At 37.5% G+C, this 19,294-nt stretch overlaps 1 protein-coding gene across 11 annotated transcripts in view; it reads right to left on the bottom strand.

Moving 5' to 3' along the window:
• SEMA5A (semaphorin 5A) overlaps positions 1–19,294 on the bottom strand; it is an 844,194-nt gene that overhangs the window by 723,853 nt on the left and 101,047 nt on the right. For all 11 annotated transcript variants that reach the window (XR_009963244.1, XR_009963245.1, XM_062610854.1 and 8 more), the window contains one exon: positions 279–378. Coding sequence is in view for 9 of the 11 variants with exons in the window: in XM_062610854.1 (XP_062466838.1) it covers positions 279–378 (100 nt within the window). In the remaining 2 variants the exon portion in view is untranslated. The remainder of the gene's footprint in view (positions 1–278; positions 379–19,294) is intronic.

Raw genomic sequence — 19,294 nt, 5'->3', positions numbered from 1 at the left:
TCTTGTATTGTACACATCCAACATTTAAGAGTATTCCAGGACAGTCTTCCTTAAAATGAGAATAGTGTAACCTATTAGGATCCTTGATACCAGGCAGCCCTTCTTTTAACTTTGGTCAAGAATAAGGAAATAAACATACATAATGTTCAGTTCAGTGTGCCTGGAAGCCAGGGGAGTCACACAAGGGAAAGGTCACACTAGAATTTGGCTCAATATTACCAATCAACAAAGAACAAAATCTAGTCTGATGCAACACGAAAAGAAAACAGATTTCTCACCTTGCTCCAGCAATAAGCTCTTTTTGTCCTGGGTCAAATGTTAACTGTGAGAAGTCCACAGCATCTTCTGCTCTGAATATATGTAACCAAGGGGCAATTTCTAAAAGCAATCAAGAAATACCACTGTTATTGTCAATGTCATCACTATTGTACATTAGGTAGCCAACATTAATGTGTAGATATTGTGGGGTTGCAAGTTGGTCCTCTAAGAAAAAAGAGGAGACTTTTACCAGAATACCACGTAATTTACACTACAGGCCTGTGAAATACAAAGAGCTGGCACTCAATACATGCTTGAATGAACTATTCAAATTCTGGACTGATTTATATGCCAGATGTGTTTTTTCTCCTTAGGTAAAGCAGAAATCACCACAGTACAATTGTAATTCACTGGTACGTTCTCAGGTGAAGCCAGATTAATTTTCAATGCATCAGAAGCAGCTGAGGGGTTTAGGTTTTTTTTGCTTTGTTCTTTAAAAAAGGACCTGATCACATGGAAAACAATGAGAAAGACAAGTAAATTTGACTTTTCATAATTCTCACAATAAAAAGGCTGAGACATAATGAATTAAAAGGGGAATATGTTTGACATTTATGTGAAATCACCACCACCACCTTTCTAGGACCAATTTAGTGCTACATAAAACAGGGTAGACAAGTGGACGAGTTGCTGAAAATCAGCAAGGAGCTTTGCTTGCATTCAGAATATGAATTTATTCTGACTTTCAACGTTTAATGCAGATAAATAACTGTACACCGAATCCTTAAATATCTGTATTATTAGTATCATTCATATCACTTGCTGGATACACAGCATTGTGGCTATATGAACACAAATGGTGTTCTGGAAACACAGCACAATTTAATAGTTTTTCACACAGACACACAGAATATGAAACTGTTTACACCATATAAACAGTTCTCTAAAAAAATTGCACTTGTATAAAAGCCTCATCCTTTACAGTTTCTCCCCCCATTCATTGAACATTGAAGTGGGTTTTTTTGGTGTTTATTTTTTTTTTTAACGTAGTTGCAAATCAGTGGTCCAGAATGTATGTGAAAGGTGAAGAGGACTATGTATGTATGGCACAATGGGCTGCAGAACTGCCTACTGAAGTCTATAGATATGAAACAGCCAATAAAAAAAAAAGACCAAAGGTGAGCACATAGTCATAACCATTTAGAATACAGAGTAAACACAACCTCCCTGAGAGTGTAATAGCAGTGTAATTTTTAATGCTGGTATCATCAGTTGCAGCTCAGGTTGCTAGCACCTATTTTAAGCTCCTGTCTTTGGTCATTTTTCCTTTTGCAAATGTCTGGGTTGAAATAATCCATGACTGGTGCCCGTTTCAGGATGATTTGTTCCTAATTTAAATATTAAAGTTTTAGCACAAGGAAGTAATCCATTCCTAAGGAAAGAGCGCAGGAGAAAAATGTTATTCTGTGTCAAAACGTGTTCAGCCACTGCAGAAAACCATTAAACACGCTGTGCAGAAGCTGTAGTATCATACTTGGAAAAACAGATGGAACCGTGCAGTAGAATCACTTGGGCGTCAGAAAACTAACTTCTGCATTTTTAATGACAGCCTGCACGTGTCTCTGCAATTTCAGGCCTGCAATGCCAGTCTTTACATGTTCTGCAGAATCTGTGGCTATATTCACTGTTGATTCCATCGGCACTGGATAGGTTCTCAAATCAGGGACTGAACACCAGGCAGAAAAGGAGATGGGGCCACATAGATGGGGCCACATATATCTATGACTACAGCCGTCATCACCTACTACTGCAGATTTTTTTTTTCCATAGGAAGAAAAAAAATATATACCTATGCATATATACGTATATATATATATATATACACATACATATACTTGTGTTTTAGGCTCATGTAGCCTTTCTCTACTCATACACATATAATGCCACATAGGCAAGTCCAAAAGAGGCATTTCTTTTTTTTTCTATGTGATTTTGCAACCTTAAACTTTCAGTCATGTATTTTGTATGAAACACTCAATTTTGAAGTTCTAAAAAGTTGAAAAATTAGGTAGGAAATGAAGATGAGGAAATCCAGATGTCTTTATGAATCTCACTTACTGGAGAAAAAAAGAGAAAAAGAAGAAAGCAGAGTTATTGCGGTGCCAGAAGACTACAGGAAAGACCTTTCCACTCATCCTGCTGTCGCAGCAAGGTGCTATAAAGCTTCAAGGTACAGCAAGCAGGTGATTGAGACCACTTCCAGGTTTGCAAGAAGTGGGCAGAGGACAGGCAGGGTAAGGCAAGCCCAGGCTAGAGCACAAGAAGAGAATGCTAAGAAATTGCTAAGAAATCTCTCTGAAATCCGATTCCCCTCTGTCCCTGAAAACACTAAATTATTTTCTCCTATCTTTGTTGCATTCAGCAGCTTTTTTGCTTGAGGGAATAAGGTTAGGAAGAGCACATTCAAGACGCATTTTTTCAGTAGACACAAACTGTATCTCATGAGTGTCATAGTGGCATCACAAAGCTACAGCTTTGTGACAATTCTGTAAAGGAAAACAAAACCCAACAGCAACAAAAAGACCAAACAAAACCCATGTAAACTGTAAAAGTAAAAGCTTATTGATGAAATTCTACTTTGAGTTTTGCTACAGAAGATTTATGTAAATAAATCAACAGAATAATTATATTTTCATATAAACAGCAAATTCCAGCTGAAAAGCCTTAGGTGAAATAAGACCTTTCAGTTCTCCTATGAGTCATCTCCTTAGAGTCAGAAATGCATAATGAGCCATTAAAGGTCTACAAATTATTCTTCTTCACATTAAAAAGTCATAGCAAAATAGTTAGCAATAATAATTTAACTTTATTAATGATTTTTACATAGATGAAACATGAAAAGCTTTATAAACTAATATAGCTATACAATTTTGTATGCTACAACAGTACCACAAATAAATATGTAAGTTAAATTAAGCTGGCCTGCTGACACACATCTAATCGTACTGCCTGCTGATCGCAGGTAACAAACCACAATATGCTTCCCCTTTCCAATTCTAGCCCTCCCCTTCCTGGCAGGATTCCCCTCCCCTTTCCTTGCCCTCAGTTTACATGCAGCACAATAAAATACTTAACCCTTCAATGACTTCTCTCTTCTTACTCCTGATACTGAAACACCTATTCAGGCACACCTTCAACCTGGATATTATTTTTACCCTCTAAAACTATGTATGTGTGTTTACCGTTCTGCAGACATCAGCCTCAGAGCTGTCCATGGAAAACTAAATCATGGTATACATGCAGCCATGACAACAGCTGCTCTCCAACACATGTTAGGTCCTTTTGGTACAGCCAAGACACACTTTTACCCTCAGCAAAAAAAAAATTATTTATTTTTTTTTTTTAATTGTTATTACAGGACTCGAATCTACAGGCCTCAAAAAGATTCCCAAAAGAAAATGCATGTTTCCCCATGGAACTAAAAGTTGGATATTGAAAAAATTGGTTTCAGAGAAAACCACAGCTCTCTTCACATGCTGCGAGTCACATGCTGAGGGTCTTCTCGGGGGTTTCAGGTTTTGGGAGGATGACAGTTAACAGCTTAGATTTAATAGGAAACAAAACTTGCCATGGCTCATAAACATATGGCACAGCGAACACACCAGTCCCCTCAGCTCCTAGGAAAGATCAAAGGAGCCTTCATAAAGAGCTTTAAAGACAAAGAAGGTTAACAATCAAAGCTGAACAGGAGGACGTTAGATACTCATACAAAAAATGACATTCCAGAAACCTGTCTTGGTTTTAACTTTAAATTTAGCATCTGCCCAACAGGCTACAGTTTGTTTGGTTCACATTGTCCAAGGACTTGCCAGGGGCTGAGCTCTACAATTTTTCACAAATGAAAAAGTAAAGTTCTCTCTAACCTAAGTTTCATTATTCTGCCCTTCAAAGTAGAGCTACAGTAAACAATCAAATAAATGGAGAAATTACTAATAAGGAACAGTTTCATGTTTAGAACTGAATTCAGAAGCAATCTTTAATGGCAAATAACAAAGCTAAAAGACTGTAAAGACCTGATTTCATTAAGAAATTAACATAGATATTAAAAAAATCACTAGTGTTTATGGCGTATGTGACACCTACTGTCATGGTGTCTTTCTTGAAAGTAGTGAGCATAAAGCTAAACATATACATGGTACCACCTTCTGAAGAAGAAAAATTAGCAAAATAATAATAATAGCAACAATAATACTAATAACAATAACAGCAACAACACAGTTGAAAACTAGCAGATTTGCAATATTAACTGAAGTCTCTGGGTGGCATTGGTACAACAAATTGACTAATCTTATGCGAAAATTAAAATATAACACCGCATGCTAAACTTGCTTTATAATTAAATGTATTTAATCTACAGATGACACAATAATCCTCATCTTTCTGAAGCTGTATAATGATTTTAACCTAACTTAGATCTTCTCTTCCCATGATACTCAAGTTACATTACTATCCTCTTCAAAGGCAGTGAAACAAGTCAGAAGTCTCCACAGTAACATGCCATGGTGACTCCATTACATCACCCCTGCTGCCCTTTTTCCAGCCCCATTAACCCCAAGGGAACCTATTACGAGAGGTGTCACAGCTGGCAAGAAGCGATCCACCTGTTCATTCATCCAGAGCGCCCTGTTTCAGGATTTATTTGCAACATTCCTTCTTTAAGGACAGTAAGGTGCACTTGCAAGCACTCTGCTGTGATGCTTCAGGACTCCATTGTCGCTAACTATTTTAAAACCAGGACTGAGAAAAAAGATTTTCTTCAGTAATTCCGGTGCATCATCAGTATGAGTACAGTGTGATTGTTAAATCCTCATTCTAAAATTCCCATGATAACATAAATATACCCATGAATAATAAATTCACTCAGTGTAACTTCAGGAAAACAAGCACGTTTCTCGGGTTAGAAAAAAAAGAGATGAAAAATGGCATGTCAGAGCATGTTGCATCTTTTATGAATCGCTTTTATCTATGCTTTCTTTCTTACATTTCCAATCACAAGTCTTTTCTAGCCCTTTCACTGGATTCTCTCCCCACAAAAATACATTAAACAGCCTTGCTGGTAAGTCATTGACTCACTGCAGATGAAAGATAAAAAGGTATTACAGCTCAGGTGAAGAAAGGAAAGATGCGCAAATAATATTCCAGGGCTTCCAACAAAACCAAACCAACCAAACAAAAAAACACCAAAAAAAAAAAACACAACAAAAAACCCAACCAAACAAAAAAAAAAAACGCAACACCTTAGTTTGTCAACAACTTTGAGCAACCTGGTCTGGTGGAAGGTGTCCCTGCTCATGGCCTAGGAGTAGGAACGAGATGATCTTTCAAGTCCTTTCCAACCATAACCATTCTATGGTTCCATGATCCTATGAACATAACCTATTTTTCTAGGGCTTATTCAATCAATGTGCTGCTCAGCATTCATCACATACATTGACATTCATGTACAATGATTCCATGTTTTAAATAATTTTGTTCAATTTGGTTTAAAGAAAAATAAAAATAGCAGTAATTAAAAGAAAAGAAGCAGCAGCTGTAGTTACAAACACGTATGTGACAATATAAGGTATCATATAAAGGTCTTTTTTCCCCTCATATGAACTTCTGAAAACAGCTGCAGACAGACTTCTAGCTCAGGCATCTGGGCTTGTCTGGTTGTCACTGTGACAGAGAGAAAACTACAGTACACCTGAGCAAACTACCTTGTGCACTTCCCAGGCTGCAGTGCCACGAAGCTCCACTGCAGCTACAGTGGTTCTATTTCTGGCACTTAGTGTTTAAATCCATACACATCCAAGCTATTCTTTATGTATTTGTAAAGTCATTCTTTTACATATTTGTACTTACTTTGGACCAAATTTTTCAAGCCTACCCTAGCACTGCCACAAAACAGATCAGAACGGGCTTTTCCCAATGGGTATATTCCTGTTTAATACACTACCCATGAAATCATTAAAAGTGCCATTTCTTTTGAGAAAGATAAGCAAACACAAAACAAGCAAATCACAAAAAAAAAACCCATGCACAACTCATCTAACAAATACAGTAAGCACAGCAGATACCTTTCAGTATCTCTTACAAAAAAGACTCATCCTGAGAGTTGGAAGTACCCCAGCAAAAAAAAAAAATATATCTAAATCTAATTATACTCATCTCAAAATCTGAGCATGAACGTCTGCCCTGCCACTTGCTGTTTTTCTGTGAGACCCATGGTAGAAGCAGCTCAGTGCAAAGCAGAGAAGGCCTGACAGGCTGCTTTTCCAAAACCTGAAATTCCAGACATATGCTTTCAATATGTAATTGTATGATGGCAGGTCTTCTTCCATGAGCATATACCTCCTTATCTTTATGATCCTGACTCTTTAGGCAGATTGTCTCACAGAACTGTATCACTAAGGTGACTGTGTCTTGCCTGTGCTATGGAACTCTCTTCCACAGGAGGTTTGGGGAAAAGCCCACAGGGAGATGCTGTAGAGTGCCTGTTGCCTAGGCTGTGCATGAAGGCTCACTGTAGAATGCAAAGCCAGAAGTACTCAATACAGTTATAGCCTCAGGTCAAAACTCTTGGCATTCATTAACCCTTTTTATACAAATCTTAAAGCTGTCCTCCTTTAGCATACCTTTTAGAGGCAGGGAAAATAACTATTAATGCTTCTTGCAATAGTTGAGTTTAAAGGTAGTACTGACATTACATTTTAGTTCCAACGTAGAAGTATAAGGAGGAACAAAATACCCTATAATCTGACCCTTAAATACCAAGCACACATATTGTCCACCAGGATGAATTAGAGGCCAAGAAGGTGCCTTGTTTGCAATTTTTAGTATATCAGAAGGACAAATTACTGCATTAGAACCTTAGTCAAACACAGAAACAAGAAAAATGCTACTCTAACATTTAAAGCCTACAGCAAGAGACAACTCTGCTCTAAAAAATAATAATAAAAAAATAATCAAAAAGCCAAGTCAATCCCAGCTCAATGCCCCAGTGAAATTCCTGGTGCTGAGATCAGAATGTGGCTTGTGTGTCCGCTTTTTCACTGATATGGTACAAACACACAGTTGTCAAGGCTAAGGAGGCTCGTGGATGTAACTGATCTAAAGAGTCTTTGATACCAGAAGGCTCTAATAATCTAAATGGAATACACCAGGGCAGACTGGACGCAACATATGTGGAGGAGTGTACTAGTTCAACAAAAAAAGATGGCATCAGCTGACACCATTTCATGCTTCTCTGTAAAAAGTAAGGATTAAGACAAATAGCCCTGTCACCATACTCAGGATTCCATTTTAATAAAAAAGACATTGCATGTAGCCTTTACCATACAGAATGCATTTATGTGAGGGCTGTGTACAGCACTGACTTTAGTAATTCAGAATTAAGAGTATGTGGACATCACAACTGGGAAACAAAAGAATATGTACTTATAGTAGCTAATCCCTACATTTTAATAAAATTTAAGAGTATTTCTTATAAAAAATAAGAATATTTTTAAATCTAGATAATACATTGAAAAATATAGGCATTCCAGTAATCAGATAGTAATTAGACAGTAAAACCTCTAAGTTTTTAAAATAGGGATCCAGGAAGAGATAAAAAATTAAAACATTGTTTCTTGCTGCCAAGGAAAAAAAACCCAAACAATTGTTTAGGCTGGGTTAGATAATGCAATCCAATCCTCTATAAAAGAAAAGATGGAGTTATGACTTTGCCCAGCATGATTAAATCAGCAACCACAAACTAAAGGATTCCTCTTTTAAGTCTTAACCACACTACATTTGGTTCTGCTTTGGAAACATGAAAACATGTTAGATCTCCATCTGCAGTTCAGAGCTCATGTTTGCTCAGGGGAAGAGAAAAAAAAAAAAGAAGAAGAAGAAAAAAAGAAGGGAAAAAATAAAGAAAGAAACAAAACCAACCTAAAACCAACAAAAAGACAAAACCAACCTAAAAACTACAGTTTCCTTTCAAGATCCAGTATTCTGAAGGTCTCTTCAGATCACAAACAAGGCACCTCCCCTCCTTCTACTATCCAACACAATTTAACATAGTCCTGGAGTTTGCCTTTCCTTACAAAGAGGACTGCAGAGGCCAAGAAATAAGCATACAGCTCTAGCCTTAATCTAGAAGCTCTGCCAGCTCTCTAAGCTCCCATCCACTTTAAATAATCCATAATAAAACAAATCCCAAGACCATAAGCCTTTTGACATTTTCCAGAAAGTTCATCACTTGCCTATGGGGTGTTTGTTTTTTATACAACTCTTACAGCCTCAGAACTATTTTGGAGGTACTGAGGCAAGGCTGTAAGTAATTTATTTACTATTAATGGGAAAAACAGAAAATAAAGCATACTTAAAGTATATGTCTCTTGACTTTAAACAAGTGAACTTGAACTTAACTTTCTTAAGCCTACTGTAAACCTACTTCCTTCTACCTGGCTCCTCTCATGTCTCATTAAGCACAAAGTCATTGTCTCTGCAATTTGCTTGCCACTCTCCAAGCCAGTGCAGTTACAGCAATTACCAGGCCCTGGTTCCCTGACCTGCTTTCACCATCCACTCTAACCTCCAAAGTCTCAAGGTCTAAAATCCAGCCTGCATTCCTGTTTTCTTTGTCCTGACAGAGCCTCCCCAGCCAGAAGTGCATATTTCTGCATTCTTGTGTGTGTGCAGATGTCTGTTACTGGGATAATTAAAGGGAATTTGGGTTTTGACTGTCTGTGCCCTTAGGGAAGAGACAGTAACATCTGCTGCAGTGACTACTTATTTCTTATTTTTCTGAACAAGGCTTTTGAATTGTTTATGCTTCATTGTTCAAACACACAGATTGCATACAAATACAAGAAGGTATAAGGGAAAAAAGGATTGAACACCCACCTAGATGAAAGTGGTTTCAGCGCTATGGGCACAGTTTTTATATACTCAGAATCACTTTTGAGTTGTACAGAAATTATGCAGTGACAAGTTACCAGCCACGATATACAATTACAGCCCCTTTGAGTTTTCTTTCCCTCATATACAGAAACAGCATGTAACTAGAGCCCTAGATCATTCCAGAAAAAAAAAACCTGACAGCAATAAAACCTACTTTGCAAAGTTGCAATAGCCAACTGGAAGAGATCTCATTAACCGTACCCTTCCCTTTTGTAAGGATATAACCCCCTGACTTAGATATTGTGTACCTGATGTTATAATACTTTTAAATTATACGGTACCAGTCATTTAAGGATAGTATTGTGTTAGAAAATTGTAACTGAGTATACTTAAGAACAGTTTAAGTTGCTAAGGACTGTGATTAAAAACTTTCAGTTGCCTGATCTTCCGCACTGTCTTTTGAACAGCAAACCTAAAGAGGCTGACAAGTAAGCCAAGAGTGGAAACAAGATGTCTAAATCCTGGTCTGTTTTAAAGCAAAAGCCCTACCAAGCTTTACTAATTGTTCAGATTAAGAACCATGACAAAACTATGCTGGCAGACTACCATGAAGAATCAACTAAAAATTAAGGAAAAAGGAGAATTAAAACTGAGTTTGGAGCTTCCCTCATGGTGCATTTCAATACAACAGACTCATGTTCGCCTACTTGCAGATTGCATTCAACTGTCATTTTTACTCCGTTTTGTCATTCCATACATCTGTTCTCATTATTTTGTAATGGAATATTCATAAGTATCAGCCTAAATGACATTACCTTGACATAAACTCAAACCCAGTGATGTAGAAACACAGTAGGGATTGCAACCTGCCCTCTCACTGTTTAGATTCTCCACTATCTCAGCTGTAGGAAACCGCTGTCCTCCTAGTAATCATTAAACTTTGTTTTTTTGAAGCTGTCAGAAGCAGATTTAGCAACCCTGCTCTTCTTGAATTGTGTACCTGGCTGTACAACAGACAGGAGCTCAGGGGCAGTGGAAGCTTAGAGGAGAAAACAAGCATAACAAAGACTTTTCAGAGAGGGGCTGGAGAAGGACAAGACATTTTTCATGTGTCATGTAAGAGCAATCAAGGAGTCACTTCCATTGCATTTCACAGCTAGAATGAGTCTTCTGCATATCAGTAAATAGCTTAACATGCATTAGAAGAAGGAGCTCAGACAGGAAGAGAGATCTGAAGGATCACTGGAAACTACTAAAACAAATTTACTGTAGCAGGCTGCACATGATGGAATGGTTAACAGGTTGCACCAGTTCAAGTCAAGATTCTTACACATAAACACAGACATATTTGGGCAAAGGAGGAGGCATCCAGGCCAGAAACATAACACACTTGTATGCACAGTTACAAAAAAAACCAAACCTAATAGTTTTAAGATTAAAGGTGACCAGAAGCCTCTCATCATATTAGAAGCATATTCAAGAGGAGATGGGATGAGGAATGATGTTCAGGTAAAAAGGCACACGAAGGTATAAAAAATAAAAACACAAAGAGGGCAGTGCTAATGAAAGGTGCTGAAGCAAAGATCCAGAGAGTTTAAAAAAAAATTTCGGGGAATGTTCCGCATCAACGGCACCATAGTGAGAAAGACGTAAGGCTAAGTTTACATGCTTTGAGAGACATGAAAGTCTAGATGATAGCACGGAAAGGCTAAGTTATGCAAGATTTAGATAGAAGGCATACAAGGAAAGACCAGAAAAATTATGGGAACACACTGGGGAGAAGACAAAGTGGGGGAGAAACACAAGAATTATTGTCCCGCACCAAACTTATGTTCCTTCTCTTTTAATATCCTGTTTGTGTCAGCTGCTTGTTCAAGATGTGCTCCCCTCCAAAAAAAAAAAAAAGAAAAAAAAAGATATAAGGAGTTTACTGTAGACAGCAGTAGTATTATCAACCAACTATTAATATCTCAAATGTCTCAATCCAATTTCTAAAAGTGAGAAATGGTCTATACCTGAAACATATAATTTAAGAGCAGAGAAGGGGGAGAACACAGAAAGTAATCAAAGCAAAATATCTAAAATAGATGAAAAAAAAATAAAAGGGTGTGAGAATTCTGAGGAGAAATCAAAAAACATCAGTGAATGAAGGAGGATGACCCAAGAGAGACTTTCGCCCAATTTACACTATAAATCACCATGCAGATCAGCTGATCCACACTTTAGGGTAGGGACTCATTCATTAGGATAAGCAGAAATGAGCATGCTACTATATTCAGGACTTTTTCTGAGCAATGAAAACTATAATATGAAGTTCAGTTGTGTTTTGATGTGTGGGAAATACTACTTAATGCATGTGCACTGGTGAAAGATTTACTTTGCCCTGAAGAGGTAAAAAAAACAGGAGCTTCACCCCTCAACCAGCACAGAGCCCACACACTCTTCCCAGTGAAAGCAGGCCCCCCTTCCAGTTACCAGTTCTGGCCCTTACTCTGTCTTGCTGAATGTGACACAGAGGGACAGACTGACCGCATAAGACACTTGACATCCTTAGTCATGCCCTCTCTTCAGAGGGGCTTAGCCTTTCACATTTTACACTTATATGCTGGCTTTGGCAACTGGCCACAGAAGTCACTTTGCAGAAAATCACGTTGTATGGTTACATAAAAACAGTATTTGTTCTCAACAAGGAGTTTTGTAAAGAAATCTGCTCGATTTTTACATATGTATTGCAGAGAACAGAAGCATAAAGCCAACTGCGTATAGACAGTTATAATAAAGCCATGTTATTTTTGTGGAAAATCTCTGTGTTGCAATTAGCACAACCTTGTTTCTGGAACTTATCGTCTCTCAATGACGCATTCCTATTTATGCTGGCATATGAACATACTAAACTTCTTTATTTTCATTGTTTTAGCATAATACAATTTCTTGATTCTATCACTTCTGCTCAAGACAGCTCATAAAATGTTTTCAGGTCTGAAGATATTTCATGCCAAAAATATAAAGACTGACAGAACAAGTCATATTGTAACACAAAGGGAATATAAGGTAAAGCCTGACGCTAATCTTGGATAGAGCTTGCAGTCAGGACTTCAAAGTTGAACATACTCCCCACCCCCTCCATTCCCCCACAAAAAAAAACAAAGAGATGCCCCAAGCCAAAAAAGGAAAGTGAAAAGAAAGAAAAAGAAATGGAAAAACCACAACCGCACTAACAACAGAATATCTCTCTTTGTAGATATTATGTTTGTTCAGAAGGGCACTGTCAAACTCCAGGTATATGTCATTATTTATCATTATTATTGCTTTAGTCAATTTACTGTAGAGCTAGTTGTAAAATGGTGAGCTCCTAATTCTCAGAAATGGTGGAGAACTGCCATTTCTTCATCCATAAAGCCTTCAGAACAAAACCTGAAGTAAGCACTGTAAATGGACAGACAAGCTTATGACAAGTCAAAAGTGTGGTCTCACCTGAATGTGACAAATTGCCATGTAACAAGTTAATCTACCATGTTCAGCCATGCAAACAAAATCAGCTGCTATTCTGTATCCCATAGTCTTGTCTATGGCAAATGAGCAGCGTCACAGAAGGGAGGCAAGAAAGAAAGCATGTGAAAAACAAAAATCGCTTTGAAGCAGCACTGACTGCACTTCTCTACTTCCACCCATTATGTCAAATAAACACAAAGTGTCTCTGGAAGTTTATTTAAGATATTATGAGGGAAAATTAGCAAATGTTTTTCTTCCACACCTCTACGATCCCTTGAAATCATAAAGCTCCAGGTAAGGCCTGAGGGTGGACCAGGGATTTCCCAGATCTCTCAGATGATGCAATATCCAGCAGAAGGTGACATTCAGTGGCAGGTAGTAAGGGCAGGAGGTGCTACTGAGTGAGTGCAAGACGGGCCCTGCAAATGCTGTGCAGAACCTGGAAGGGAAGACCACTGGAATGAGTCCTTCCAGAAACTGGTCACTACCAAGTATGAAAACAGAGTTGCCTAGGATACAAATCCAGTGACTGCAATTGTCATCACCTTTCACAAACTAGCAGTCCAGGTCACTTCAGGAGAAGTAACTGAGAAGAACTTAATTAAAGCAGATTCTTGCAAAACAGAGCTATGTTGCTGCTACTTTGAGAGGCAATGCAGACTGTGTGGGCTCCATAAAGAGCTGGACATGAATGGATTACACCAAGGCAAGTTAAAAAGGGCTGACTCACATCTCCTTAGCCATACAATGTTAACCAGCCATATACATAATCTTCCTCTTCAGTCAACAATTCATTATCTTTGCAACATCTGCCATGTTGCAAAGCAGTCCCTGAAAAGGGAGAAGAATCAAATTCACATGAACTGGCATGGAGATTACGCATAGAGAATTCAAAACTACAGCAAAACATAATTTACACCTTGCCAAATGATTTAGAAACAACGGATATGCTACACTAATGCCTTTCAGATCAGTAGAATACTCACACTGACAGCTGTCAAGAGAAGGGACAAAGGGTACCTTACATCTCATGAAAAAAAAAAAATAAATACTGTCTGGTGGGAAAAAAAAAATAAAATAGAGAAAAATCAAATCAATATTGTGTTTTCCCTTGTCTCTGAACACACCAAAGCTTCTAGAAGATGACAGAACTTCACTGTTTAGGAGCTCTATTTCTCAGTTGCTGATCTGTTCTTTTAACATATGTTTTACAACCTTTCAGTAAAAATGCCCATCTCCATTGAAAATACATCTCTTTTGAAGACAAAGACAAAAGTACACACACACACACATACACACAGATTTACTTCCATCTGCTGCTGTGTACAGCTAATGGAATGTGGCAGGAGCCTCTTTCTTATTTTGCTCCTTCGTTAACAACCAGGAAATTTAAAATGCTCCAAACTTCCGTATTAGGCCAACAGGGAAGAAATCAGCCATTGAAAGCCTCTGGAAAGGCTCATAGGACATGTCTGTGCAGCCACTGCTGATTTTCAATTATCAGAAATGTATTACAATTACTAACACTCAGTGATAGTCTGGCACTCAGCCAGGATGCCAAAAGAACTGTAAATTGATGCTTGCTTTAAAATATGATCACTTCTGCCAAAAAGTCCTCTGCTTAGAGAATTCAGTCCCTTCCATATCCTGGGTTTTATGAGAACGCACACCAAAGACACTGGGTGATTCAGGGAAATAGTGAGGGGATAGTACCCTTCAATCTTCAAAGCCATAATTTTTAAAATTAACAGTGAGCAGTTGAAAGTTGCCTTTCCCCAGCAGGTGCTTAGTCTCCTGTACAAAAGTACAGGCAAACCTCATTTGATACAAAAAATATACAACTGGAGGAGGAATTATCTTCCTCCTTAAGAAGGGCTGGTTCTTGGCAGGATGGTATAAGCAATCTCATAGTCCTATCATCTAGACAAACCAAAGTTGAAATATCTAGCAATCCACTTTTCTTCACTGATGAATCATCCTTAAATAAAGAAAAACCCCAAAGAGGATAGCGGGTGGAAAGCAGTACACCTCAATCTTGCTGTTGAAGCTGGCAGGAGTTCTTTACAGGGTATTTTTGAAAACCAGTGGAAAGAGAAGGTAAAACCAGCAGGAACTGAGCAGCTTAGTAGACAACTACTATTGGTTTAAACAGTAGCTTGCAACAAGATTAGGGAAAAGAGAGTACAAACAAAACTAAGTTCATACACCACGTACCATTCTTCATTCAGCCCACATGTTATTTCCTCTTGGCACATGTGAAGTGCATACACTCCATATACAAACCACATGATAAAATGAACAGAGGGATGTACCGAGTCTCTATTACTTAGACAAACATCAAGTGAGGGAATTCTGTGGTGGTTAGACAATAAGGTTAAAAAAAAATATTTCTTAGGATTCCTGAACCAAGGAATCAAAAAATAACTATGCTATTTTTCTTTTCTGGTTAACCTTAAGTAGAAATGAAGGGTTTATGTTCATTTCTTATATGGATCAAGACATCTTATTTTTGAGCATGTTTATTCAACAGATAAGTTCTTTACAGCACAGCGTGTATTTAAAATATCACTAAATAGAGTTTCCAAAATTATGTCAACTTATGCTTTTTTGTTGAGACAGTATGACTCAAAATTCAAACTACTTTATGAGAGGATGAACGAATGAGATTTGATCCAGAGCAGATGATCCCAGCTGTAGCCTCAATGTCAATTAAGTCATGTTCACAACCACACCTTATTTCTGACAGAAAAGCCTAAAAAATTCAACTTTAAGCTGGTAAACTGCATGACAGTCAATACTTTTATTTCACACCTGAAATTGGGGTTGGGTCCATTTTTTTCCCAGCTTACCCTCACACACCTCTAAAGCTGTGATGGACTCTTCAGTTCTTCCTCACAGATGGGGTCTGCCTACAGCAAAAGTCTTCAGCTGAGTTAGTGACTTTCGACAGGTCTGAAAGTTTCAAAGTTCAGCAAATTTGGGGGGGGGACACAACAGGTGGAGGGAGAGAGAACAAGGTGCCACTGTGACTACTTTTACACTTTTGGGTTGTTTGTTTGGGTATTTTTAATCTAATAAAATACCAGCTCCACAGAGAGCTACCACTGAGTCTGTAAACCAGATGGCTACGGGCTTTGAAACCTATGGAAATATTTACTCAGCTGGTTTGCTTTGGTTTTCGAGTAAGAATAGCTCCACTTTTATAAACAGTCATTGCTTCTCATAGGCATCTTATTTTTGTAAACACTGTTTGCCTATGATTTACCCCTTCCTGTTCCTAGCCAGAGGAAATTTGGTTTTCACAGCCTTTTCCAACTGTTTAGGTTAAACACATCCCTTTTCTATATTAAGAGACTGTTTTCCAAGAAGCAGCTGACCATCAGTAAACCCTAATTGTTTTAAAGAGCGAACATTTCATACCTGCATGCACATGAAAGCATATCTAGATTAATATATATATATATTTCTATACATATGTATATAATTATAAGGCTCTGTCTTTAATGACCAGCTTATTTCAGCCCCTTTTCTTTCTTAATTCTTAAGTTATTTCAAGAATAAATTTGCACATTTTTAACATATGGGAAAGTATGCAAAGACCAATAATCTTCCACTATGAGTCTCTGTGTGTTCATTCTGTCATGTGCACCTTGTTTCCTATCGGAAAACGCCCTATATGACATTTTTAGTGCAGCTGGACCAACAGAGAGTCTTGAAATCAATTCTTAACAGCTATGAAACCTTAAATTTGAATTCTGCAGTAATGCCCTATTCTAAAAAGTCATTTTATAACAATTGCGTATCTGGAGGCAGACGACTCCTCCAAGAGAAGAAACTTAAAAGACAGACTATGCATCACATAAAGCACTGAACTGCACGCTACTGAACTGATCCTGTCAACCCATCCCACTCTCAGAGGTCTGCTTTTATATAAATGTTATCTCTATGATAGCTCCTACCAACTTCAAATAATGAGAAAATTTAAATTCCAGCTTCCTAGGAAGACACAAAGTGCCTTAATTCTAGTCTAGGGAAGACTTAAGACAACAGATTATAGAGCTGAAACATTTTCAGATCTACAGTGGACTTTCTTATTTTAGTTTCTGGGAGAGAGAAAAGTTGCCTTAAGCATTCCTAATATTAACTATGCAGATAAACAAATTACAATATGATTATTACTACTATGTTTGAGAAACAGATTTTTTTTATCATGTCAAAAATCCTTCGAAAGGGTATGCATCTCCCCTGCTTCTGCAACTTCTCTTTCCTCTTCCACCAGCAAACAAAGTACTTGAATAAAGGTTCTCAATTGGTGGGTGAAATTCCTGCTGTTTGGTATCAGGAAATATATCACGGTCTTTCAGCTAAAACTATTGAGCTGGGAAAATCAGTGATAGAAATAGTATATGTCTCTACAAAAGGTAGCTTGACAGGATCATCACCTAAGTGAGCAGTTTTTGATGGGCAGTGGGGAAGAAAGTAAGCTCTTTCAGGAGATACGCTCCCTCTCCATATTTCACCACGACAACTCCTGGGGACTATGTTTTCTTTTTATTAGTTTTTTGCAGCTGTTGATCCATACGCTACACCAGACTCTCACTCCATTAGTTTTATTTAATAGTTTACACTCCATCTACCATGCCTCTCAAAGGAAGACAAATCAAATAAGTACATTCTATTTTGCCACACCAGAACTACAAAACAAGGCTTTAGTCAGTTATAAATAAAACAAAAGAGTTGATATCTCTGTAAAGTTAGTACTGAGTTTACAAGCTTTAAAGTACCTACCACTCAGTAGCACTCAGCCTTGGCTGATGTTCAGCATCCCACATAGCATTTAGCTCTGGTGAGCCTAATATTATTATAAGATGACTTACAGGATAGTATTGCAGCATTCAAATCAAAGGTTTCATAGCTGTTAACTGATTCCAGGACTCAGTGTTAGTCTAGCAGCACTAATAATGTCAATATATACAGAGGGAATTTTCCTATGGGCATTCATGAAATCAGTACATGCTGTAGGAAGAATACAGAAACCGGGAACAAGGATGATAGAATCCTAACCACTCCTACTGCAGGATTAATTCACAGAGCAGCTCTTCTCCCATACATCTCTTTTTTTATATACTTTGATACCCCAAGTAGTCCATTCCTAGCACACAGGTTGAAAGACAGATTTCTTAGTCATCTTTTCCTTTGGTCTCGTATCTTCCATTTTCCCTTAACTAGAAGTCCTACAACTATAAGTCAATCACTGTGTATCCACACCAGTTGTGTTACCTAGCTATTACATACTATATACTGCATTTCAAGTACATTTCTACGTGTACTTTCTAAGATTTACTGATGATTCCCTGCAGATTACTGCAGTCAGAATATTTTTACAGGAAGGAAAACTTTTTCAAGACATGCCAGTTCATAAATTCTAAGATATGTCATGGACATGTACTGATTAAGGATATTTTTACCACAAAGGTCAAGAGGGAGCCTGACACTAAAAATCTTCCTGAATATCATAGTAACAGTCTGACAATAGATGTTTCTATACAATTCTATTTCCCACATATATTTACAGCAAAAAGGAATTGGTTTTGTTTAGTAAACTCTAATTGCAACACTGCCGTTGGCTACATTAAAAGATGCAATTGGAACACGGTGACAGAGGAGGTCTCTGCCCCAGAAAGCCTTAGTATAGTAACTTAGAACTAGAATGACATCACTACAAATTAAATATTACAGAGAACAATAATGATCTAAAAGGTAGGATCAGGTTAAATTCAAGCTATTCTTGTAAATGTTGGCTGAATCAGACCCATAAACCAACACATTTTTAATTGAATTTCAGCACATGGATGACTCTCAATTACTTGCTTTTACAGTTGCATATAGAGTGATTCCCTTAGTTTGTGGAATTAAGCAGTTAAGTGCCAGAATTTTAACTGTGCTATTTTAATTTATAACATTGTGTATGTGTGTCACGATAAAAAATAACATTTTTAACTAAATTACACACACGAGACAAATGCTAAGAAAACCAGATATTTCATCAGAATAAATCATACTACTTATCAATAAATGAGAGATAAAGTTCCGTCCTTCATAATAGCCTGATGGTTTTCTATTCCCAGATACAGAATGTAGCCACTTCAATTCATTCTCCAATATACTGGGGAAAGGGACAGCTGGTAACATTGCTCCTATGAAACCATTAAAATGCCAGAACAAAAATACTTTCTGCAGAAAACACATTATTTTCTCTAACTTTATGAAAAGAATGGAAACAAATCTTTTTTCAATTAAAATTCAATAAATCCTAATTTGTTGGAACAAAAAAATTACACATGTGCTTTCTTAGAAAAAAGAGAAGAAATGCAATATGTAATGTAATACATCTCAGTCCTTACCTCCTCATAGATACAAACTATTTGGAATTTGTTCTAAATTGTGACACTAATGGAAAAAACTCTCAATTCAAATAAATTAAAAAATCAGCTAAGTTATTAAATGCCTCGGGTTTTTTTCAGACAACATCCTCCGAGTGTTCTTCACTTGTCCAACTGCTCCTCAGTGGTCCATCACGCTAATCAAGACAAGAACCAGACGTATGAAGACTGGC

The sequence above is a fragment of the Pezoporus occidentalis genome, unplaced genomic scaffold, assembly GCF_034315485.1.
Source record: "Pezoporus occidentalis ecotype Australia unplaced genomic scaffold, CSIRO_AGI_Poc_V1 ctg15, whole genome shotgun sequence".
NCBI classification, from domain to species: Eukaryota; Metazoa; Chordata; class Aves; order Psittaciformes; family Psittacidae; genus Pezoporus; species Pezoporus occidentalis.
The sequence above is the reverse complement of the archived record's forward strand: the minus strand, read 5'-3'. Positions and strand labels throughout refer to the sequence as shown.